General features: G+C 41.0%; 1 protein-coding gene across 4 annotated transcripts in view; it reads left to right on the forward strand.

Moving 5' to 3' along the window:
* TMEM131L (transmembrane 131 like) overlaps positions 1-26,018 on the forward strand; it is a 155,557-nt gene that overhangs the window by 107,442 nt on the left and 22,097 nt on the right. For all 4 annotated transcript variants that reach the window (XM_045798786.2, XM_045798787.2, XM_045798788.2 and 1 more), the window contains 16 exons: positions 10-118; positions 1,954-2,047; positions 2,545-2,698; positions 3,256-3,426; positions 4,738-4,807; positions 5,893-6,010; positions 7,433-7,574; positions 8,991-9,100; positions 10,117-10,189; positions 12,688-12,815; positions 14,687-14,829; positions 16,418-16,604; positions 16,810-16,995; positions 17,588-17,737; positions 18,107-18,732; positions 24,814-24,962. In XM_045798786.2, the coding sequence (XP_045654742.2) occupies positions 10-118; positions 1,954-2,047; positions 2,545-2,698; positions 3,256-3,426; positions 4,738-4,807; positions 5,893-6,010; positions 7,433-7,574; positions 8,991-9,100; positions 10,117-10,189; positions 12,688-12,815; positions 14,687-14,829; positions 16,418-16,604; positions 16,810-16,995; positions 17,588-17,737; positions 18,107-18,732; positions 24,814-24,962 (2,610 nt within the window). The remainder of the gene's footprint in view (positions 1-9; positions 119-1,953; positions 2,048-2,544; positions 2,699-3,255; positions 3,427-4,737; positions 4,808-5,892; positions 6,011-7,432; positions 7,575-8,990; positions 9,101-10,116; positions 10,190-12,687; positions 12,816-14,686; positions 14,830-16,417; positions 16,605-16,809; positions 16,996-17,587; positions 17,738-18,106; positions 18,733-24,813; positions 24,963-26,018) is intronic.

The following is a 26,018-nucleotide window of genomic DNA, read 5'->3' on the forward strand; positions in this document are numbered from 1 at the left end:
TTTTTGTAGGACGTACATCATTTCTCACAGAGAGATGCCCTGTCTCTGCAGTTTGAACCAGTACTCCTACCTACTTCTACGACGAACTTTACAAAAATCGCCTCTTTCACTTGCAAAGGTACAGATTTTTAAAATATCGGAGATTGTCTGTTTTCATTATCTACTCATGATCATTCTTTCTGTGAAATGACTTAGAACAACAGAGTAATAAGCACGGTTTTCAGAAAGTGAGTGGGTTGTTTGATTATAATTCTGCAGCCTTAATGGTTCTAAAGAGAGAATGACGAGAAGAATGACCGTTGATGCACTTTTATTCTGCCACACGTGTAGGAGTTTGCATTTAAAGCTTAACTGAGTTGGTGATTTGAAAGAGCAGGATGTAGATGTGTTTGGTGGAGGGCCTGCTTCCCCAGATAGAGAGTTCTCCTGCCCCGGTTGTGTTTCTTGGTGCAGAATGCAGTGCAGATCTAGTGAGTATAAACCCAGTCCTCTCTTTGGGTGCTTATTTATTCAGGGTAGAGTTCTGTAAAGAAATGCAAATGGTTTTAAACATATGAAAACATGCCCTGCCTCACTTATATTTCAAGAAGTGTTAATTAAAGCAACAAGTGAGATATAATTTACTACTTAGATCAATAAAGATAAAAACATTGTTCATATTCTGTGTTGGTGATGCTTAGGGGAGAAAACATGTTTTTGACAAGAGTATAAGCCAATGCAGGCTTTTTTGGGAGGGAAAATTGACAAGCTTGAAAATTTAAATGCACGTAGATGCCCTTTGATCCTTAGCTCTACGTCAAGGAACCATCTACAGATAGACTCATATACGTGTGCACAGCCGTAGCTACAGAAATGTGCACTGTTGGTGACAATGGAGCAGTGTCAACACCCGTCGATAGGAGGCTGGCGGAATTGTCGGGCATCTCCGGGAGGGTGTGCCCTGCAGCTTTTAGGAGGCGTGCGTGCCAGCGCCGTGTGCACCCTTGGTGTTTTTTAAAGGGGGGGGTCTGTGTACTTGGATATGCACAGAACACTGGATGGGTGTGTAAGATCTGCCAGCAACTGTTTCCTCTAAGATAATTGGGAACTCGGGTGAACGGTAGACTTTATTTTCACATTTTTGTTAGTGTTTGAATATTTTTGGGGGCCGTATATGTAGCTTAAGAAAAAAAAAAAGACTAGGGGAGCCTGGGTGGCTCAGTCAGGTAAGCTTCTGCTTTGAGCTCAGGTCAAGCCCTGAGTCAGGCTCCCTGCTCAGTGGGGAGTCTGCTTGTCCCTGCTCCCTCTGCCCTTCCCCCCCCTCATGCTCACTCTCTCTCTTTCAAGGAAATAAACACCCCCCCCCAAAAGACTTGCGTATTCGTATCAGAGTTAAGAATTCAATACCAGTGTCTTAATATTACAACCTAGCTCGAGGAAAGCTTGAAAGTGTTGTTTTGATAATTCACCGTGTTTTGGGCTTCATTCCTATTCTACTGTGAAGCTCCGTCTTGCTGTTTTGGTTGTCTTCCTTTCTTGCTCATGCCTCCACATGCTCCTCTTTACCCCACCCAGCTGAGCGTCATTTTTCACTTTTGTCATCCCTGGCAGAACTAAAGACTTTATTTATGGTGAATGCAGATCTTTGTAAAGAGAAGCCATAAAGTGTTCACTCTCTTTTTTTTTTTCCCCAAAAGAAGAAATGAGAGGTTGGTTTAAAAAAGGGGTGGGTGGGGAGGGGGTGGGGGTGGCAGACACCATGTTCTAGATGATTGGCCATAAGCCAGCAGAGAAAAAGATACAAGTGTTTGAGAAAGGATTTTACCATTGGTATCTGATGCACTGTTTTAATGGAGACTGAAAAGTGAAGTCATTAGAAAGTTATAAATAAAACATAGATCTTGTTTTTGTTCAAGGTAATGAAAGAAAAGATAACTTAATGCTTCACATTTATTTCTTTGTGTCTCAAAACAGCTACGTCATGTGACAGTGAAATTACAGAAGACGTGAAGAAAATGAAAAACACTTCAACACTAAAAGCATGTCTCTCCTCTCCTGTGGTTCAAGGGTAGGGTGATGCCACTTTCCCTTAAATCATGTGTTTATTTGTTTTCATCTCACAATGATTTAAAAATATAACTGGTAAGATGTGTATGATTCTCTCTCCCAGGACTTGCCTTCCATACATTAACACTGCTGACAAGCAGGGGAAGGGCTGATTGCAGAATGGGAGAGAGGAAACAGAATGATTCAGTTTGGGGCCTGGGCCCGGGCTGGGGAGCCAGGTGTGGGAGAAGGAAGGGGAGGTGCCTTTGGGTCCTGGCGTTGCCCTGGCGGCTCCGTGTGCTGGCCTGGTCCTGGTCTGGTCCCTAACCTCTGGCCTTCAGATGCTCCACCAGTGGGCACGAAGGTCGAAGAAGGCAGTCTCGAAGCTTGTTTCCTAGCACTACTAACCTGCACTCTCTGACATTTTACGACGCTCCTCTCTCTGCACTCGGAGGCACGTTGAGTGCTGCCGATTGTTTCACACTCTGGGCTGATAGCATGCATGTCCTGTGTTCACAGGTATTTTAGAATGGACTCCTCGGCAACCCAGTTTCACATAGAGACTCACGAGAACACTTCCGGGGTTTGGTCAATGTGGTACCTCAACCATTTCGACCGTAGTGTTGTATTAAAGGATGTGTTTGTTTCCAGGGAGACCAAGCACATTTTAAAGGTACGTGTGGTATTTTTATCCTGGTTTTAGCCTATTTTAAGCTTTGTTTAAGGTCAGATGCCATGAAATTAATATTTATAAAATTTCATTTTTACTTCTGATTTTTTAAACAAGTATTTTTCTCTTAATGTTTTCAGAGTTACTTCTGGGATCTGTTTGTTTATTTTTTTAAACTGTTGTTCAAGGAGCGCAAAGGGACCAAGATATATTCTTAAATGATATTTGCTCTTACTGTTGTTCAAAAAGATTACAATGTATAATTTATACTAAAAAGTTTGTATTTATTAAAAGTAAGCCTAGTTAATGACAAGATAGACTTTTTCAAAATACCACCCATGAAAATTTCAGGATTACTTTTGTGAGATTTAAAAACAGTAGCATACGAAACATTAAAACCTGTCATTTATATAAAAGCATTTCAATCTTTGTCCTGGAAATAAGTGAGTTTAAATTATATTTTTAAAAGTACAGAAGAACATTAGTATCATACTTTATAACGGTCTTAATCATAATTAGTGTTAGGAAAAGTAATTTCTCTTGCCTTTTTTTCTTTTTAGATTCTGAATTTCACTGGCCCTTTATTTCTACCTCCAGGCTGTTGGAATATATTTTCTTTGAAACTTGCTGTTAAACACATTGCCATAAACCTATTCGCCCATGTATTTTTGACTACAAACACAGGTGCCGTGTTTGCAATACCTCTACAGATTTACTCAGCCCCAACCAAGGTATTGTTTACAACACTATGTGTTGTAATTCTCATAATAATTACTGTTTATTAACTTACGGTGCTTGGGTTTTATGGTCAGAGTTAAGCTTATGTTCTTTAAGACTATCTAAGAAATTTGAAGGATATTCCTAGGCCAGGTTTCGATATGGAACTCTTTATTTGGAAAGACTTTCTATTTTTCATAAAGTAATTTGACATTCTTGAATAAAATAATGCAAATAGGTTAATCTCATTTTCATTTATTTCCAAATTTGAAGAGCAAGGAATACGTGCTTGCTATAGAAAACGCAGTTGAGCTTTTAGTGCCCACTAGCAATGAATTCAAGGAAACTAGGCGGTTAAATGCTTTAGTTAGGCCTCTGGGAAGTGACTCTCGGTGGCTTGCAATCCTTGCATTTCTTTAGTGGGCCAAATCTAAAACCTGAAAGGGTTCTCAATTAAAAGGCTTTCTAAAATCTGGGTAAGCCGTATTTAATTTAGATCTTATCTTGAACATGTCTCATTTTTTCCTTAATGTTTATTTATTTTCGTTTGGTTACTGTTATTGCTTCTTTTTGATCCAAGCTATTCTGTATAATGCTGGGTTCTAATTTTTCACTGAGACATTCATGCAACCATCTTTATGATTTTTCTCACTTATTAGTGTTGGTGTTTCATAGATAGAAACGCCTCATGCTTAGCTATAGGCTTGAAGGTAGGACCTCTAAAATTAAACGACACAAGATGCAAGGTTAATTCCATTCATCTGTATTTCGAGCCGGGGAGATTTCTTAGAAATTTCCTTTTTCCGAGCAAGAGTCGCATTTTAAGAAGAGCTCCTGTGGGAGGAAGGAGGCAGGTTTCGCATATACGTGGAGTTAGCAAGTCTGTGCTTTCCCACCCAGTAGGAAGCGGCACATCAATTGAAATGTCCCAAGTGGCTTACGAGTTACTCTAGATTGGTATACTGTTTTTCAGAAAATCAGAGTATGGTTTTTTTTGTTTTGTTTTGTTTTTTAACCAATCAGGAGTGTCCTGAGATTAACCTCTAATTCAGAAGGCAGCTTTGTGTCTTTGGGGCGCATGGATCGTCACTGTGGGCATTGATGGCTGTGCGCAATGCATTGCCATGATCCTTCCTATGAGAGACAGTTCAGAGCTCTCATTCAAGAAGAAGGGAGGCCAAGACTTCACTTTCTCATTGTTTGGCTTCTGGTTAAAGAGAAATTCACCGAGGTGGAAGCCATTGTCTGCTTCGCATTTGAGTGCATTAGGATTTTTATGTTTAGTGTTGTGTTTTAAGTTATTCATATATTACTTTTCAATCTAGGAAGGGAGTCTGGGTTTTGAAGTGATAGCACATTGTGGCATGCATTATTTCATGGGAAAATCAAAAACAGGTAAGTATTTTGCCCTTAGGCTTTCTGTAGAACTCTAGTTTGGGGTTGGGTGGGAAGTAGTGAGGAAAAATAGCATCTGTAGATGGAATAATTAATACCATACACATAATTGTATCATATTTTATTCTTGAGCATAACCATTCACAGAATGACTTGCAATTGTTAAGAATCCTGCAAAAACACCCAAGGTCCTTGTGTAAATAATGTCCCCTTAAGCAGCTTGAACTTTTTGTAAGGGATTTTTTTCGAACACATTATTTGATGGTCATAGCAACCTTGTGTCCAGGAAAAATTGGAAGGTTCTGGTTCTTTTAGAAAAGGGCTGACTACAAATTGGTAAAAATAACCTGGAATTGCATTTGAAGACTTCAGTGATAGGAGCATAAACATCGTACAGGGGGTGCTAGCTGTGTGTGAGTTTGAATGGTGTTGAGATAGAAGCTCTTTCTAGTCCCTTTCCTGCCTTCTGATGTATGAAAATATTTAATGTAAGGAGACCGTTACTGTACAGACAAGATGTCTTTGGGGGAGATTCCCAGGTTTTCATCCTGGTACGCTCTTTAGCACAGATCAGACAGAACAGATAAGTAGAGAGCGCTAGGCGAACAGGAGGCCAGTTTATAAATATAAGCAGGCACCTTCTCCAGGCCCAGCCCCTGGTCTGTGCCCTTCCTCGGGAGGACCGCTGTTTGTCCATCAGCACTGATCGTAGTAACCAAGAACGACTTGGGTGGTGACCAGCTCTGTTTACAGGGAAGCAGTTTAGCCTGTTAGATTGAAAGCTGTTAAAAATGTTCCAAGAATAATTTTAACTTGTTTCAGGCTGTATTCATGAGCCATGTGTCTTTTATGTTATTACCTTTACATAATTCAATTTAGTTTTGTTTTATACATGTTCGTTTGATTTGATATATCATTTGCCATCGGGTCAGAGGGACTCCTAGTAAAGCAGTCAGAGGAAAGGGGGGGTTGTTGATTTGCTTGGCAGTCCTCTTGGTTTGAGAAGTTTGACAGCCCGTGGCGTTCTTTCCTAACGGAATTGCATTTTCTGTACGTCTAAATATTACATCTGATCTAACTTGTAGAAAATCCCAACTGGGAAGGGAGCCTTTCTCTGGATCGGTCTACCTGGGACGTGGATTCAGAACTTGCCAATAAATTGTATGAAAGATGGAAGAAATTTAAAACTGGCGATGGCTGCAAGTACGTCTTCTGTGTTCACCTTTCCTTGTCTCTTTTCTTCACCACCGGCTTGGGGGTGGGGGGGGACACTACCACGTAGTACTTCACTGAAATTGCACGCCTGAGTATTTAATAATTAGTATTTCTCTTCGGCCTTTTATTTTGACAAATTTCCAACCTCAGAAACGTTGAAAGTATAGTGCAGTGAATACTCAAATATTCCTCATCTGGATTCAGCCGTTGTTCACATTTTACCACTCTTGGTTTATTTCTCTCTAGACCTCTGTATCTTTGTACACACGCACGCAAACACACACACATTTTCTTTTTGCTGAGTCATTTGAAAGTAAGCTGTAGATATCATACTTCAACCCTCAGTGGTTTATTAGGAAATATTTTATTTTCTCAGGAGATTTTCCTCCTACATAGAACTACACTACCATTGCATACCCCACAAATTAACATTGATGCAGTTATATTACCTAATACACAGTCTGTATTCAGATATCTCTGTTTGACCCACAAATGTCCATTATGGCTGTCTTTTTCTTGTTCCTTTTTTTAAATCCAGGATCCATTCAGGGATCACGCATTGCATTTGGTTGTCATGTTTTCTTAATTTTCTTTAGATGTGTATCTCTGCTCACCCCCCTCTTCTTCATCTTTCATAACGTTGACTCTTTAGAGGGTCTTAGCCAGTTGTCTTATAGAACCTTCAGCACTGTGGGTTTGGTGAATTGTTTCTTCAAGTCTACATTCACATTAAACATTTTTGGGAAGAGTGCTGCCTCCTTGGTTCATCATTGCATCAGCTCGGAGGGGACATATATGTCCATTTGTCCCATTGCTGGTGTTGCTAAGTTGAATCATTTGACTCTCCCCACTGTATGTGTGACAGACAGATCTCTCTCCATTGTAGATGGATTTTTCCTTTAATAAGTAATTAAAAATTAATAAGTAAAATGTGCTGTGATAATTTGAGAACGTATACATTTCCCGTTCCCTAAGAGCATGTCACTGATAATTCTTGCCTGGATGAGTTAGTTGTTAGATTGATGGCTGCAAAATGATGATGTTCCTAATTATTTTGTTCATTCTACTTTCTTTTTGAGCACCCCTGTGGATTCTTTGTTCATCACCACATTTACCACCATTATTATTTCTGATGCTAAATTGTCCCAGATTTGGCTGATGAGAGCCCCTTCAGGCTAGCTTGTGGGTCCCTCAAATGTTCTTATCATTCATTCTTTGATCGCTTCCGTGCTTTCTAATAAAATAGGATGTCTCAGGATCATCTTGTACTTTCTCTCCCCAGACTCAGAATAAGCCATGTTTTCCCCAAGACACCTCGTTCCTTTTAGTGAGATTGGTATTTGGTGATTTCATTTTTTTAAATGTCAAAATTATTTTTCAAAGTAATTTCTTTCTTTATGAATTTCACAGGAGGACTGTTTTAGGGATGACTCGGTTTGGTCGCTTGAAGAAATCCAAGGAGTCAGAATCCTTTGTTTTCTTTCTCCCTCGTTTGATTGCGGAGCCCGGCCTGGTGTTAAACTTCAGTGCAACCGCCCTGAGGAGCAGTGTGGTGAGGGTCGCGTGTCTCCTTGTCGGTGACGCCCCAGCTCTTGGGTTCTTGAGTTACCAGAGTCTTGCCACCTGGAGAATACTTTTTCAGAACCAAACATAATTTAAATTCATTTTACGTGACACACATAGGCCGTTCAGTGCATTTAGTAGGGAGATGTCGGAAGAACCAAATGAGCAAAACTCGAAACAGACTGAAAACGCATGAAACAAATACATTTTCTGAAGTTTGTTTTCAGTTCAAAATCTGTCTGCCAAGAAAGTGTTCAACTACAAAACAACAGAGCAAGTCTTTTTTTTTTTAAGACTTTATTTTTTTAATTTTTTAAAAGTAGTTTCTACACCCAACGTGGGGCTCGAACTTACAACCTCGAGATCAAGAGTTGCATGTTCTACTGACTGAACCAGTGGGACATCTGACAACAGAGAAAACCTTGACTAACACAGGCTTACATATAGGAGGTAGCTTGTTTCATAGCGGGAAATTCAGAGGAGAGAAGTCCAAAGCGGATGTGGCAGGAGTGCGATGCCACCAGGAGCCCAGGCTCTGTCTGCCGGTTCCTCTCTGTCCTTAGTGTGCTGACTTCCTCTCGTGGGTGTGCTTCCCTCGAGGAGCTAGGGAGGCACGGAGAAAGGCGCAGGCAGCGAAGGGACACCAGCAGGCTTCCACGTGTGTCTCAAGTCTTGGTGCCAGAGAGCTGCCTGCATCACGTGTGGTCTGGGTGATAATTCACACTCCGTGAGGCGTTCACTGGGTTTCTTTAGGGGTGGCATCAAAGACTTTCCAAAAGATGTTCATTTTGAAATGATTTCAATTTAAGTTTCAAGAATAGTACCAAGAACTCCCAATCACGCTTCGTAGAAATTCACAGTTTTCCGTGTTTGCCACGTTTGCTTTCTCATTGCTCCCCTCTCTCTCTGCACACACACACCCCACACACATTTTTATGAGCCACTTGAGAGTGTCAGATGCTGTGCCCCCCTTCCCTCCACTTCAGTGTGATTTTCTTAAGAACAGGAGCACCTTCCCACATACCAGAGTGTAATTATCAGAATCGGGAGATGTGACGTTAAACAGCATAATGTTACCTGGTCTGCAGTCCATATTCAGATTTTCCAGTTATCCCACTCACGTACTTTATGGTAGGTTTCTTTTTCCCCCTGGTTCAGGATTCAGTTCAGGGTCTTGAATTGCATGATTACATCTTTTTTGTCACCTGTAGTCTTCCTGAACTTTTCCGTGCCTTTCATAGCAGAGACGTTGTTGAAGCAGGCAGGCTCTTTATTTTCTAGAATGTCCCTTGATTTGCATGGTGGTTCCTCATGGTTAGATTCAGGTTATGAATTTTTGCAGGATTATTTCAGGGGCGATGCCGTGCCTTTCTCCGGGTTTTGATCTGCCTTTCCCTGTATCTAGGTGAAGTACTTTATGGTGAAGAACCCTTCCTCTTGGCCGATCTCTGTGCAGCTCCTGCCTCTCTCCTTGTATCCTAAGCCCGAGGCTGCAGTGCGCCTGCTGCATAAATGGTAAAGCGCCCAGTTGCAGACTTTCTGGCAGGGTTTGGGAAATGTTGTTACGACTCAGAATGATTCCAGGTCCCTCCCATTTTTCACCCGGAAAAATGTGGGTGTACACAGTACTAACCCCGGTACCTGCGCACCCAGCTCCTTGGGGCATATACCTTGATGGAAATTGCCCCTTCCCGTTGTCAAGCGGCATCTTTAGTGTTACTGTGTCAAGTCTGGTTCCCAGCAGAATATTCTTTTCTTCGGCCAGGGAATCTTTGCTGATATTCCCACATATATTCCTAAAATTTAGAATCTAGGTCACAACGATCTCTGGGCAACACAAGAAAATGAATTTTGCGTTTTAGTACATTTTAATGGAGTGTTAAAAAAGAAAAGATGATAATTCTTTTAGTGCATGTCTAAAAGGTGTTAGATGTTCATGTTCTATCTTATTCTTACAAAGCAATCCCAGTTTTACTTAGAATGTTTCCTTCCTTGGCATAGTAGAACCCGGTCTGATCCCAGGGTTTCTCCGGTTCAGCACTACTGACATTTTGGACAAGGTGATACTCTGTTTGGGGGAAGAATGGCCGTTCTGTGTCTTAGAGGGTGTTTAGCAACATCCCAGGCTTCGACCCAAGCGGTGCCAGTAGGACCTCCCCAGCCGTGGTAACCAGAAACTTCTCCAGATAGTGCCCGATGTCCCCTGGGAGATAAAATTGTCCTTGGTTGAGAGTCACTTCCCGTCAGGCTCTGTGGGGACCATTTGGAGGAAAAAAAAACTTCGTATTTAGAACTTTTGTTACCATATGCGTCTTTACCTTCTATGCTCTCAAAGTCATTCATTCCATAGTACTTACTGAGCACTTAGCATGTAGCAGGTCCAGTGCGGGGGGCTGGGGCATGGGAGTGACAGGACCGGGTGAATTGCGTATGCAAACACATGTGCTCACATAGTAGGTATACATGCACACGCACTAGTCTGTCTTTATTGCTAATCTGAATGCGATTTCAAACATGTTTTCTCTTTATAGGTTTGGCACCGATATGCAGATGATTAATTTCACAACTGGTGAATTTCAGCTCACCAAAGCTTGCCCTTACCGGGTAGGATGTCCTCTTTAAATAGAAAAAGAATGCCAACAAACTATACACATAGCATATGGGCTTTACTGATTTATGTTTCGAGTGTCTTTACATAATATACGCGGCTTTCTTATTTTTATATTCTAGCCATTAAGCACACATAGCAGATTTTTCCAATTAGCGAACGCAGCAGGAGCTGCACGGTCCATGTTAGCCTGTAAATCATTTTAATTTGAGAGTTTGGATTCGTGTGGGTGAAGAAGTAACAATTGAATCAGGGCTGTGTAGAAAACTATAAAACTTGAGACCCCAGAATTTGCAATTCTCTTTTAGATTCCCCATCCAGGTTTTTTTTTAGGGCCGCATAAGGTAAAAATACACTTAAACAAAATCTTCTCCTACCAGACTGGCTTCATGTTTGGAGCAAGTCACCCAGCTTCTGTGATGTTCACCTCATCTGTAAAGAAGGATTTCTCTGAAATTCTTAAGCCTCTGGGCACTCGTGAGGTCTTGCACAAATACTTAGCAGGAGGAGTAAACATGTCCTGTGGTGAGGATGTTGTCTGGGGACTTGGCAGCCTTGTTTCTTAGTTTCCACTCAGTAGTTCTGTGGCTCTTTGGACGGAGCTGAGTGTTTTCCTTACGAGTGTCCCATGTGTGAGATCAAGTCAGACATGGAGCATCTGCTGAACGAGTCCAAGCACACAGGCGAGCACACGTAGGCACACAGCTGTATTTCTAACACGCACATATTTAAACGCCTTGGGTATTTTCTTCTTTCCCCACACTTATCCCTCTGAAGATACACACTGTTGGCTCTAGACGCACTTGAAGAGCAGAAAGAGGAAGACCAGGTGACCTCCAACTAAGAGTGAAAACTCATCAAAGCAAGTTTTTAAGTGGATTTTTAGCGGAGTTAAGTTACAATAGGAAACCCATTACAGCAAACGTTCCTTTCTCTTTGTAAGTGGGGTAGGCGGCTGCGCGGTCTTGTTGTCGTCAGTGAGCCCACCCTGCTCATTCCCTCTCATGCTCTTTTCCGCCGAGCAATCTCCCAGAGCCCTTGGGAAGTAAATTAGTCCAAAATACTAAAAGATCTTTTGCCCCAATGGTATTGAACCGTATATAACTTGGAATTCCAAAAATAATGCCAATTCCTTTTACATATAAATATTCTGTTCAGATTTGAACAAATGGTGGATTCATTTGGAAAAAGTGTTTCATCTGCGATCGAAGGTTTCCCCCAAGGATATTACACCTTTTGGCATCAAGGACACTATTCCCATCAAGAATAGTATCAATGCCTTTGAGACACTTTAAAGTTTAACTCAAAATTCTTATGAGAGCTCTGTCAGGTAAAGAATGACATGCATTTTTATGATGTTGGTGTGCTTTTAGAAACATTGTAACTCCCTTTACTGAAGAGCAGGGGAACTGGACAGTCAGGGTTCCGACCCCAGGCTCATGCCATGGGCTTGCTTCGTGACCCTGGGCAGATTCCCTAACCTCTCTATAGCCTCCTCTCTCTCACTTATAATAATGTTGGAAGATTCTGTAAGGTTTATGGAATGCTCAGCATCTTATAGACCTTATTATATTCCCGTGCCTGGCATATAAGAACTATTCGATAAAGGGTGTTTTTATTATTAGAGTTTTAATACTACAAATCAGCTTTTTATTCAACATTTATATTAGATATATGTAAAGCAGGGTTTCTCCCCTCATGAAGTTTGTAATTCTAATGAAAATGAATCAAGTACCATCACTGTTTCTTCTTTCAGATAGCATGGGGACATGCCAGGAACAGTTGCAGGATAAAACAAATTTTCAAATGAAGAATGCAGAAAAGAGAATTATTACCATGCAGATTGTATGATTATAGCGCTAAAAAATAAATAAATAGCTTTTAGTGAGAAGGAGCTGGAAAAAAGCAGTGGAAAGAGGAAAACTGATGAAGAACTCAATCTTGAATACTAAATTTAGCACACAAGATTTAGGCAGAGAGAGTTAGAAATCTTGGGGAAAGTAAAGGAGGATGTGAATAGAGATCTTTCTCCTGAGTGCAGAGCCTAAATGCTGATAAAGATGGTTTCTGTATGAACGGAAGCTCAGTATGAAAGAGAATTTAGGGTTGTCTGGCCGTGGAGGGGTATTTGGTCAGCTCCCCGTCGCATTCAAGCAGAGGCTATTTGGTCTGTTTCTAAGTGATGTTTTACAGTCAGAGCATCTTGGCAGAGAAGGCTGCTTCTGGCCGCAACTCCCATCCGAGCCAGGAAGCAAATCCCCTTTCCAGCATCCGCGGCAGGTTGTCCTGCAGCCTCTGCCTGCACTTCTCAGCTGTGGTTCGGGAACTGTTTATTGGTGTGAGCTCTCAGGGTAAACAAGTTCAGCAGGTCGATTAGGGTAGTCACATCTGGACAGTAAAAGAGGAGCAATCACGGTTATGCTCTAAAATGCACGTAATGAAGATGGAAGCTGGCTCTACAGGATTCATTTAATTGCATTTATTAAATTTGCAGGGCATGCATTCGGAGGAATCCAGGTTTGGCATCCTCCACTTACATTTGCAGCCTCTGGAGATGAAAAGGGTCGGTGTAGTTTTCACGCCAGCTGACTACGGGAAAGTTTCATCACTCATACTAATCCGGTAGGTGTGTTCCCGTCACGGAGCCCCTTCCTTTCCCTCTGACTCGGCCACCCTAGTTGCTTTCTCTCAAGAATTACGTAGTCTCTTTAGCTAAGAGCTGCCATCCACCTCTCTGGCTGGTAGGGATGAGGCTGTGTTGCGTGGCAGGAAGAGGAAAGGCTCCCTGAGGCTCCACGCTTATCTCCCCGGGGCGTCTGGCCTGGGAGGTAGGGGCCATGTGCCCTCCCTCCAAGAGCCGCAGTGTACTTTGCTCAGCATCTCGTCTGCTGCTGTCTCCGAGAGCAGAACGTGCACACACACACACACACACACACACACACGCGTGTGTACTTCTCTGACCTTAGCTCAGGAAAGTAATCGAAACACTGCTGTGTACGTTTTCATACCAGTCTTTGGATTTACTCCACTCTCATAGCTGCCTTGCTTCTGGAATTCTCTGTAGCTCCAAAGGACAATGGACTGAGGATAGTTGAGCCCATTGGCTTTTTAAAATTTCTTTTTCTTTCTTTTAAATGAGAGTGGATGCTAACTGACTTAAGCAGCTAAATGTTTTCATTATTAAATCTTTTTCATCTTTAGGTGGTGTTTATTGAGTCTTCTTTCAAAAATTTACAGTAAATACATATGTATTGAAGCTCTCTGCATTGGTGAGAAGTCTGATTTTTAATAAATGACATTTTAGTTTCTTTTTAAAGCTTTTCTAATGTCAGATCTGCTGACAAAGACTTTTTTATTCTGGACTCCTTTAATATATCACATAAGTTTGTTCTTCTACAAGTGAATGCCCTGAAAAAGGAAAATGTACCGAAGTTTTTTTAAAAGAGTGTGTTCTATGAAGCATTTTAACTAAGACTTCTCACACCATGCAGTGTCTTTCATTTTAAACCCATTCTTCATTGAAGAACTAAGGTCCTGGGAAGTGCCGAGATGAACTTTACCTCATTCCAGGTTACACTGTCCTGGCCTCGAAAAGTCTAAATTACTTATAGTACTTAATTATTTTTGATGTTTCTGTATTGATAGTATTTTTCTGTCGACAATAGCATAACATAACTTAAAGCCTTTTAAATGGTTAAAGATTCTTAATCCTTTAGATAAAGATATAAAGATATTGGTGTATTTTGCATAATTCGGCATGAACTCCTCTGCTTCTGCAGTGTTTATGTTAATGAGGACTGGCTTTCACTCCAGTCTGCGTCATTTAAACATCTAGTCCATTTAACTTTTTATGTCCTAGAAATCATGATTTCCGTTACTGAAAAGGCAAAAGCTAGTCTGAATTTGTGTTTCATGACTAAGAACTTGAGTAGATAGAGATAATTTGTGGGGTGATGTTTTAAATCTTTGGTTCAATAAAAACAGTAGGATTTTATTTCTAGAATTATCCCTAAGGCAGAATTTCCTATAGTCACGATTACAGTGAAAACTCCTTAATTCACCCTGTAAGCAGTTTTTGTCAATTAGTCTAAATTTGTTAATACTTCTCTGAGGTCTCCAATTTACCTTTTCAGCTTGTTTTTGTTTTTTTGTGTTCTCCGTCTTGGAGGTCTGATCACTACCCTGGTGGCAGGTTGTTAGAAAAACATGGCTTTGCCTTCTCCGGCCAAGGTGGGAGAGTGATGACGAGCCTTCACTCGTTCTTGCCATGGTCACCCTCAGCCTGGGCTCTTCTGAGTACAGGGGCAGCTTCCACTGCCCATGGACACCCTCTAATTCAGTGAGATGGCTGAAGGTGCCACGCTATTCAAATTGATTTTTCTCTTTCACAACTTTACGACTGTTCTTGCCAACTAAGAATGTTTAAGTCCAAGTGCACTGTATCTTGTGACTCTGTCGTAATGCCTTTGTGTTTGTATGTGTTGCCCCAATAGGAATAACTTGACGGTTATTGACATGATTGCCGTGGAAGGGTTTGGAGCCAGAGAGTTACTGAAAGTGGGCGGAAGGCTTCCTGGTGCGGGAGGTTCACTCCGATTCAAGGTGCCCGAGTCCACGCTGATGGACTGCCGGCGACGTGAGTTCACGCGCGTAGCCCTCGGACGGGGAAGGCTTGGTGCTAAAGCCAAGGGCAAAAGGATTCCATAAGAAGATTCTTTTTAAAGTTGACAGTAAATTCATGGCATTGATGCAAATAATTAAATCAGGCGAGCATTCGAGCATATATGACAGGCTAGTAGTGCTTGGAACAATAGCCTAAGATATTTAACCCAACTTAAATGATACCTATATAAAAAGTGTATTTGCTAAATTATCAGTATAGTGACAGATATTTAAGATAAATAGTACGAAGATGTGAGTTTGGTTATCAGCTACATCTTCATAAAAAAATCACACCAAAATGATGAATGGCGAGAAGAGTAAAGATCTGCTAACCAGTAGAACTTGATGCAGTAATGGAAATGCTCTGTATCTGTGTCACCCAGAACAGCAGACACTAACCACATGTGGTCAATGAGCACTTAAAAATATAGCAGGTGTGAGTTTTTAAATTTACTTAATTTTAATTTTAGCTGTGTATGTCTAGCGGCTACCGTATTAGACGTCGCAGATTTAGAAACTCACCTAAATGTTGCGTTAGAAATTTCCAAATTGTGCATGTATTCAATTCAAATGCTTCTAAATTATTTATATTAGTTTCAAGAACTTCCTCAGGAACTAATATGAAAATCAAACAATAGATGTAAATGTTTTTGGTAAATTCCTTGTTTTCCTATTACTATTTTGAGTTTCTGGAACACACTGAAAGCATTTTATTGTAACACCGTGGTTCCTATGGAGAAAGCTGGTTGGTGAAAGTATTGGATAGTTTGTAGCACTATGGAATGCCCGATTGGAATTTCTTTTTTAAGAAAACTGTGCTAATTGAGCATTGAGTTTGAAAAGATTTACTGACCATTTGCATTCAAAATTCATCAGAATATTCACTTTTCCATTCATTCATTCATTAATTTAGAATTGAGCTTGAAAGATGGAATTAAGGAAAATTATAAAAACTTTAGAACTAGATAAAATTTTAGTCCTTATATGGAAAAGCTTGTAGGTTGTAAATTTATAGGAATAATTTAAAATTGTGGTAATTCTTTCTTTTTTAAACTCCCTGTATAAAATATGCTCTCATTTTTTTGCAGGGACTTAGTGACTTACTTCTTTTGAATGTAATGGGTGTTTGAACTGTGTTTCTAGAAGCACAGCCTCTTGCCCTTAACTGGTCCCTGTTCAGTGTGAGGATCCCAGGAGCAAAGTGTGCATGGTGTCTAAGGGTAGCCAAACTACTTGGCTTCTGAGAAGAATAAACTTCTAACCTTAACCTTTAATGAGTAAAAGAACAAAGAAGAGATTTTGATTACTTTTGGTACCTAGAAAGTCATATAACTTAAAATCTTGAGTAGTTAAATGTTTTTATTGTATCCTAGTAGTATAAGAGAATCTGTGATGTTCTAGAAATTAGACAGAAGTCGTACTTTGGGCTTATATTGAATTTTTTTTCACATTTTAATAATATAGGTCATGGTTTATTAATTCAGTAAATGTGGATTCAATAAATTATTCTGATTAAATTTTGCAGTTCATACATACTAAATATCACTTTTTATCCTCACTAGAACTGAAAGACAGCAAGCAAATTTTATCTATTACAAAGAACTTTAAAGTTGAGAATATTGGACCACTTCCTATAACTGTGACATCTCTGAAAATTAATGGGTATAATTGCCAAGGTTATGGATTCGAAGTGCTAGATTGTCATCAGTTCTCCCTGGCCCCAAACACATCCCGGGATATCAGCATCGTGTAAGCATTGGGTTTTAACCTCACTAAAGTTTTGTGGTGCATTTAATAATGTGGAGAAGAAAACCTTTTTTGCATTAGTAAGACACGTTTAGTTGTTTTTATATGGACATTTATTGTAAGTAAGAAATAGGCTATTGTGATTATTTTGTTTTGTGCCTAAAATTAAAACCATTCAAGTTCATAAGGCTGAATGTTTTGTTATCAGGTTTACTCCAGACTTTACCTCTTCCTGGGTCATTCGTGAGCTGACTCTTGTAACTGCAGCAGACCTCGAGTTTCGCTTCACTCTCAACGTGACCCTCCCTCATCACCTGCTGCCTTTGTGTGCAGACGTGGTTCCGGGACCCAGCTGGGAGGAGTCGTTTTGGAGGCTCACGGTCTTCTTTGTCAGGTCTGTTGCCGCTTTCAGGAGAGTGGCACAAAAACGTGTTTTCCTGGGTATAAAAAGCATATGAATCGTCAAAAAGCATATTCAAAACATACGCATCGAGTGAAATTTACATTGTTTTGTGAACCTCAACATACGTGAAGTAGACAAAGTAGTAACTGATAAGCTTTAAGATAATAGTACACTAACTGGAGGAGATTCATGGGACCTAGACGCATAAGAGATCATTGTGCTCCCTATACTTCCACTGGCAGTCACAGTGGAAAATACGAATGTTACTCTGATTGGCTTGGCGCGGTGGCAGTCTGAGATCGGAAGGCTAGAGTGACCCTTTTGGAGTGAAAATATCATTTAAAGTGCCTTTAAAAATGGAATTGGAATGGCAAACTTATAAATGTACACATTTTTAGAAACTTGGAGCTTTTTAAATCTTTAAGTCACATCAGAAACTACGATGTGATACATTTTATGGCATTTCAATACTTTATCCCTAGACATTTTGCATGAACCATTCACAGCTCTTCTGTAAGAGAGCTGATTTTTTTAATGCCTGTCGGAACCACGCAGTAATGAACCTCGTTGCTTTCTTCCTCAGTTTGTCCCTGTTGGGTGTGATTTTAATAGCCTTCCAACAAGCACAGTACATCCTTATGGAATTCATGAAAACAAGACAGAGGCAAAATGCTGGCTCATCTTCGCAGCAAAACAATAGTCCGATGGATGTAATTAGCTCCCATTCTCACAAGTAAGAATTCTTGTAGTGCATGTGTGTGTGTGTGTGTGTGTGTGTTGTGGGGGGAAGAGTTCTTACCTTTGATATTACTCAGTTCTGATTTAATTTTAAGGTAATATAAATATTACTCTGATTCCAGATTTTTCTGCATAAAATTTTCTTGAGGTCATTGTGCAGCAGCTGTAACAGTTCTTTTACAGTAAGACAGACTTCCTGTGAGGACTTAGTTTGTTGAACTCATGGGCTTTTGGACAAAGGAAAGATAGCCCTCCTTAATACACACAGTATCGATTGCTACTTCTTTCTCATGGGTTTAGAAACAGAGGGGTAAGGTATGATTCCATTTGGCTTTCTGTTAAATGTTTTTCTTCTTCAATTCAGAAGCAATTGTAAGAACTTTCTCGATACCTATGGCCCTTCCGATAAAGGCAGAGGAAAAAGCTGCCTTCCAGTAAACACTCCACAAAGCAGGATCCAGAACACCCCAAAGAGGAGCCCAGCTACCTACGGTCATTCTCAGAAGAAGCACAAGTGCTCAGTCTATTACAGCAAACACAAACCCAGCCCATCTGTCGCCAGCAGTGCCAACACTACTACTGAGGAGAAACAGACTCCGGCCCTGGGCAGCTCCCTGTCTGCTCCTAAGGAGGGCGTGTGCACTGACGTTATGGGCGAGAGCTGGCTCAACCTCAAATATGCAAGCGGCATCAGTGTCGACTTGCAGAAGAATCTAACCCTTCCCAAAAACTTACTGAATAAAGAAGAAAACACACTGAAAAACACAATTGTTGTCAGTAATACTTCTTCAGAATGTCATATGAAGGAGGGAATACAGACATGTATGTTTCCTAAGGAAACGGACATTAAAACTTCAGAAAACATAGCTGAGCTCAAGGAACGAGAGCTCTGTCCTCTGAAGACCTCTAAGAAACTACCTGAAAATCACTTGCCAAGAAATTCACCTCAGTCCCAGTCAGACTTGCCAGAGATTTCCAGGAAAAATAATGGTAATCTTTTCATCCTCCTGGATGATTCTTTTCTCCGGTTTGTCTTCGGTCTGTTTTTAACAGAATTTATTCTTACCTGTGACTTCAGCTTTAAGCATGGATGCTGCATTTTTAGTTCATGCACAAAGTTTTAGCAAAGGTATCAGTGTTGAAATACGGTTTGTAAAATGAGTTTAAGATGAGGCACCGCATTTTTAGAATGTCGTGGCTGAGAAGCTTACTTTTTTAGTACATATGTTTGGAGGGATGTGAATGTCCTATTTTATTATTGGCAGGATATGGACACCGTTTTTAATTATTTTCTATCTTGGATTTTCAAACTGTGTGAAAATTAATCAGCCCATAAAATATTTCTGACCGAGCAAAACTTACCAACTTTCTATATTTAACAGCTGCTACCATCTCATGTTCCCTGGCCCTGGTGCTTCTCTCATTGTGTCCCTTGGTTAAAAGAAGACATATGTGCTGTCACAGCAAGTACAGTTAGTGAAGGCATAAGCAGGACGAGATTCAGAAAACCATCTACATGTAAAATTGTCATTAAGCTTTAACTGACCCCTTTGGCTTTTGGCATAAGAGCCTGTGCTTCTTTTTCTTGGCCATTCTGACCATTTTAATATGCACATTTCTGCATCCTTTGAAAGTCAAATTTTTGGGGCGCCTGGGTAGCTCAGTCATTTAAGCATCTGACTCTTGATCATGACTCAGGTCATGATCTCAGGGTCTTGGAATCAAGTCCCATGTTGGGCTCTGCACTCAGCAGAGTCTGTTTGAGATTCTCTCTCCCTCTCCCTTTGCTCCGCCCCCGCCCCCATGAATAAATCTTTTTTAAAAAGTCAGATTTTGACACTTTTTAATCTGGAAAAGTCAGTTACCTTTGATCTTTTTTGAAACATTTAAGTATAAATAACTTTTTATTTTACACTCCCTGTTATTGTAGAGAAGGCACAGAAGTGTTACGGGTTAGCCAATTCTGATGAGTTGTAGGCATTTAGTTAAAAACCCAAACTGAATTTTAAGCGTTGCCTCAAAGGACCTCTCTCGTTGAAAAGGAAGCTGGAGTGCCCTGAGTGGAACGTGCTTTAGGCAGCCACACATGTATCCGGGCCGTGTCTGGCTCCAGTCAGTTCGCACCGTTCCCCGGGCCTCAGTGCATGTGTTTGAGGCGGACCCCTGTCTGCGGGTCAACACCGCCCCCTGTGTTCTCTCCCTTTGGCGTGTGGGGACGCGCTTGGGGTGATGCGTTCAACCAGATCTTCACATGAGATCTTAGCGCACGTTGTCCGAGCGTGTTTCGTGGTGGGGCGGGTGGGGTGCCCATTTCTGCAAGGCCCAGGTGACAAAACCTGTGTCCCAGTAGGGCAAGTCCTACCGGGCTTTTCCTTGTTTTCTGTCCTTGAGGCCCGAGCACAGTCTTGGACCCAGGCTGCCTCGACACAGACTTAAAATCACGGTTGTTCGCGTCACTCGGAGTCTGCGTCAGGTGCCCCCGAGGGCAGCGGCCGCGGCGTCATGGCTAGACGGAAGCGAAGGGCCTTCGGCCGCATCGTGGTAGCACACTGAAGTGGTAGAAATCAGAGGCGTGGACCCGAAGCTCAGTGCCAGAGCGGGTCAGGGGTTTGCATTTGTGCCTCAAGACCTTCCTGCCCAACGCTGGAGGTTTAACGCCCGTAGCTGAGCCGAGATGACCCTGTAATAACACTTCCGCAAGTGTGAGTGAACTTAATGCGGGAATCCGGAAACACAGGACTTGCTTGTATCATCGTAGATGGCAGTCCGGCCCAGAATCTTTCCCTCCGGTGCAGATTACTAGCCTGTGTGTGAAAGGGAAACACGTATCTCACAATAAGAAGTCTTTTCAAACTGCTCTTTGGTGGGCTCAGTAGCATGTTAAGTGGTATCAGAGTGATTGTTGATCAGATCAAATAAGAATCGATGAAAGAACTTTGGCTTCCTACCATGTTCAGACCAGCACATTCCAAGGTGCTAATTCTCAGCGCTGTATTTCTCTGCAGAATGACTATGTCAGCGGGAGAGTCCTCGCAGGGAAAGCCGTTCACGGGCATGTATTTTGTTCTGACTGTTTTCTGTTCACAGCACTATTCTAGGAAAATATCAAAGAGGTTAAAAAACTAAACATATTGCCTGCCATCATTTTACAATTTAAACATTTTAAAGAATTGGCAATGTTAAAAATAAGAAAGGACTGAGTAATCTAGAGGAAGAGAATTGTAGTTTGAAGGCAGGATGTGGAGGGTTTTTTTTAGTAATATCAAGGGTTTGGGGTTCTTTTTTCACATTTTAAAGGAAAGCGTTGTAATAAACTGGCAGATGGCGAACAGGCATATATAATCGGCAGGGAATCCATAACGTGTGAAGAATGCTCAAGGATGAGAAAACCAAACGTTGTTACATGAGAACTTTCCAAGTTTTCGCTTCCAACTTTGGGCGTTAGTTCTTTTTTTTTATTTTGAAAAGTGTTTTACTTTGTGAAAAACATGTTTCTGTCTTAAAATCATTCTAGAATTTGAAGAAAATAGCTTCAGTCTTAGTAGCTGAACTTTGCCCAGCCGATGGCGGGGAATCCTGCGTTCCTGCACTTTGTTTCCTGCGTCGCCCTCCAGAGTGGAGACCAAGGCCTTTTGCGTGGGGGCAACCAGCCAGCGTGTTTGCCACATCCTCGCTGTTTCCCTTAAACGACACAAATGTTCTGTAGAAACAAGTCTAGTGATAAGATTGCCTTTGGAAACGGGAACGGGGGGCAGGCAGTCTGTCTCCTAAGAGTGCCTGAAGTGATTTTTATTAACCTGACAGATGTCCCTGAGGCACCTGAGGAACTGTGCCTTCTCCTATTCTGAGGCTTTTTTATTTTTCCTGAGGGAAACGTATCGTGTGAGGAAAAAAGTTCCAAGGTGTATATTAATGGCCCTGGTACTACAAGCTCATTTTTGTGGTTGAGAAACACAGAATATTTTCTGAATAACAGAAATGTGTCTCATCCCTTTCCTGTTCTTTCTCCAGCCTTCTCCTGAGAGGCCTGTAGTAAATCATAAATGAAAATTCCCCGTAGAAATGAAGCCTGTTGACAGATGCTTCAGAGCTCTGTTTTCACACACTTGTTTTTTGGCCTCCACCTGTCAAACAACAGCTCAATTTTTCAAGCACTTGTTACGTGTTCCAGAGTCTCTGGAGCATCTGACAAGAGTAGAGCTTTGTATGTCATATAAATGATCATTTAAATAGGTCTCTTTTCAAGTATTTATTATTTTCCAATTGTATGATCAAAATTCTAGACTTGTATTCGTTTCGATCATATAATTAAAGAGTAGTGAGCTCTGCAATTAAAGCTAGAGATCAACAGCTGGCCTCAGCACTACGGAAGAGGAAGAAGTAGATTATTGCGTTCTGCTTATAATGTGAGGGATAATGAACTTTAATTTAATAATACCCTAAGCCTTGGAATTAACAATACATGAAAGATTTCACTGAATTCGATAGATACCTCCAAATTTCTGAAATACCACTATTTGAAAAATTTTAAGAAATAGCCTCGTTGACTTATAGATACTAATCACGTGAAGATTAGCAGTTTACTCAAAATAGAACATGATTGGATTTGATACCATAAAAGTTTAAGCAGGATTCTGGTGAGTTCACTTGTTCCTTGTTTTATTTTTTATTATTATTTATTTTTATCTTCGTTGCTCAAACACCGACTCTGTGAGATGGGTGTGAGAAAGTTGTGTAGGGGCGCCTGGGTGGCACAGCAGTTGGGTGTCTGCCTTCGGCTCAGGGCGTGATCCCGGCGTTGTGGGATCGAGCCCCACATCAGGCTCCTCTGCTATGAGCCTGCTTCTTCCTCTCCCACTCTCCCTGCTTGTTTTCCCTCTCTCGCTGGCTGTCTCTATCTCTGTCGAATAAATAAATAAAATCTTTAAAAAAAAAAAAAAAAAAAAAGAAAGTTGTGTAACACCGTAAGTAATCATGCTTAATAAGATGACGTGGATTAGCTCCATTTATTAAATGAAGAATGTACTCATGAAATTTCTAAATTCTTGGATATTGTCATGCTAGAATTTGTCAAAGACTTAATGAAGAACTTGTTAGAATTCCTTTTACAATTTGTCCTGATTCCTGGCCCTACGAAAGGTGTTACTAAGAATTTGTGCTTTACCACTTTTTCGGGGGTAGTTCTGTATTAGATATTAAGTTCAGAGCCTTCCTGAGAAAGTTTGATGAGTAATACTTTTAGTGCTGTTCTTGGCCTGAAAAAAACTCAAGAAATCCATTTTCTTATGAACTAAGTGTCTAGGAAAGTTAGTGGCACATTTTTTTTGGAGAATGTATGTGTTCTCTTTCATATGTATGGTTTCCAAAATCCAAAGTGATGTCTTTAGTTATGATTTATTTTTCTGTTTCGGACCCTGTCGCCTTTGCTCACGGCTCTTTCCTTTACCACTTCGTCATGGTGGATATCTTCCTCTGTAGGTGCCTTAGCACCCGATTTGTGTCATAGTGGAATTAATGCTTCCCTATAGTTATGTAATACTTACACAATTTTCCATTAACAAAATAAAAGTATGCTTACTTGCTAGTGCTTTTGCAAAATGTAAGTATCTTGCTTTGAGTGAGGTCAGCTTCAGAGTTTCAGAATCAGAGGGGATTTGACCGCTCCTTTCATTTTGTGGGCAGAGACCTTCCCTGCCCCAGGTCCCCAGGCAGGGCGAGGTTGGAGTCTCTGCTGAAGCCCGGCCAGGCATGCATCTCACCAACCTGCTTTGCTGTGAAATCTTTGCATGGTGGTCATCTAAACTGTCTCCTAAAGAAAAAAGAAGGTGTTGAAATACTTTGTTTCATGTTAGGACCCTGTGGGGTTGAAGTTGATCTGACTTTATTTTGGAGTAAGGGATAGAAGAAGAAATAATACACTGATGAATGAAATCACTCTCGAAAGAAGAGGGGGAGAATTGTGTTTTCAGATGAAGTTTCTACCAGCACCAACTTTTGCTGTGTAATTCACCTGTTGCTCATTGTCAGCGTGTAGGCGCTGGTCCCTGGGGGCAGGTGGGCACGGACTGTGGGAGGAGGACCTGCCCCGAAACAGGTCATGTGTTTCTGGTGGTGACCCTTTCTGTGTATATGTCTTCTGGTTTCATCTTCATAACAGTCAGAATAGGCAGAGAAGGTGGTCTTTGCCTTTTATAAATAAGGAAACTGAAGATTTACTTTGAAAACTTACTCTGTGGCTGCGTCATGACTAGAAGGCAAGTCCTTAACCCCTCTCCCTCCCTCCCCCAACTTTTAAAAAAATTGTGGGAAAACAGACATAGCATAAAATTTACTATTTTAGTCATAGAGCTCAGTGGCATTAAGTACATTCACACTGTTATACAGGCATCACTGTTATCCATTTTCAGAAGTTTTTCACCATCCCAAAAAGAAGCTCTGTACCCATTAAACAGTAAGTATCTATATTCCCTCCTGCCAGCCCCTGGTCACCACCATTCTACTCTTCATCTCTATGAATTTGATGCCTCTAGCTCCCTCAAACAAGTAGAATCACACAGTGTCTGTCTTTGGGGGACTGGCTTATTTCACTTAGCACAGTGTCTTCTGGGTTCATCCATGTTGGGGCATATCTCAGAATCTCGTTGCTTGGTTTTCCATCTCAGTCGTTTTTGAGCGTGCAGTTCAGTGGGGTTAAGCGTATTCACAGGGTTGTGCACTGATTTGTTCCTGAGTGGTGGTATTCCATTGGGTGTGTAGCACGTTTTGTTCTTCTGTCCATCCGACCATGGACACTGGGGTTGTCTCTGCCATTTGGCTGTATGAACGACGCTGCTCTGAATAATGGGGTAGCTCCTCGCTTTTTTCCTTGACCTCTTTTGAAGACTGTTTGTAGAACTCTTCACGGAAGCGCGTTTTTACTGGCCAACACTCCTAGAGCATCACGAATGTCAGAAACAGTCCTCAAGTCTAAATCTCATTCCATTACATGGCTTGGTGTAGGAAAGAGATTTAATTTTGGGAATATGCATGGAAATAATTAGCTGGAAATTCAATCGTTTTTATTTATTCAAGGGAATAACCAGCAAGTGCCTGTCAAGAATGAAGCAGACAGCTGTGAAACTTTGAAGAAGGTTGACACAAAGTCTTCCTCAGAAAAGAAGATTCACAAAGCATCAAAAGAAGACATTTGTTTTGAGAAACAGGATGTACCTTCAGTCGAGGTCTGTATTTCTTTTTCTCTTGCCTCTTAGAACAAAACCCATATTTAAGGCTTGAGAGTGCAATTATCTGTCTAGTAACTGTGCATGTGTATTTCATACCTTTCAAAGGGGGCTAGTTATGCATTTGAATCTGCATTTATAAATTGTAAGTTTGAGGTATTTGGAAAGTTTTGTTGACTTTCTAATTATATAGGAGATACTAGAATAATTTACAGTAACATCAGATAGCTTTTATTCTCAAGGGAAGCTGTTCTTAAGCAAAAGGGTTAACTCCTGACAAAGATGGTGGAGTAGTAGGAGATCACCTGTCTCTTCTCTCCAGTTGTTCCCCAACACCCATTCTGGTGCCTGCTCTTGCTGAGTTGGAAGCATACGCCAAAATTCATGGGACAGGGATTCCTATCTAGCTCAGGTGAGCGGGCCCCAGTACAACAGAATCCCAGAAGAGAGAGCATTGTTGCACGCCATCCTGGCAAGCTCTCTCCCTTCCTGCCAGCGTAGGCTAATGAAACGCGTCTGGAGAGCAGAACTGAGCCCTGTATCTCGTAGGTGAAAGCAGACAAAATAAAGGTGGGAAAGGTACTTAGGAGAATTTACCTACTTTACATCAGAACAGAGGTATTTGTGTATTAGTATAAGCCCAGTGAAAAAAATAACATTCTTACTGTGCTGATACATACCGTGTGCTACACACACACACACACGCACACAAAAGTGAATGAGAGGAGTAGAATACAGAAGACAGATACAGATCCTAATCTGTTCTTTCCTAACCCATGTACATAGCAAATCAAGAACAAAGTTTGGCCATCTACACACCTAAGTGCATCTGTATAAGAAACAACCTATATGCAACTTGGCACATATGTGTATATTTGTGTATTGGCAACTGAGTGTGTAATGAATGTGTAATGGCCAGATTGTGTTTCACAATGAAATTTTTCATCCAGTAAAATATATTACATTTTAAAAAAAGATCCTAATCTAGAAGAAAACCTATTCAGAGACTGGAAGGAAACTCTGAGAATACTTCACGCTATAGATGATGAACTCGAT

Source organism: Ursus americanus, chromosome 13 (genome assembly GCF_024610735.1).
Source record: "Ursus americanus isolate L20-20 chromosome 13, mUrsAme1.1.p, whole genome shotgun sequence".
Taxonomy (NCBI): Eukaryota; Metazoa; Chordata; class Mammalia; order Carnivora; family Ursidae; genus Ursus; species Ursus americanus.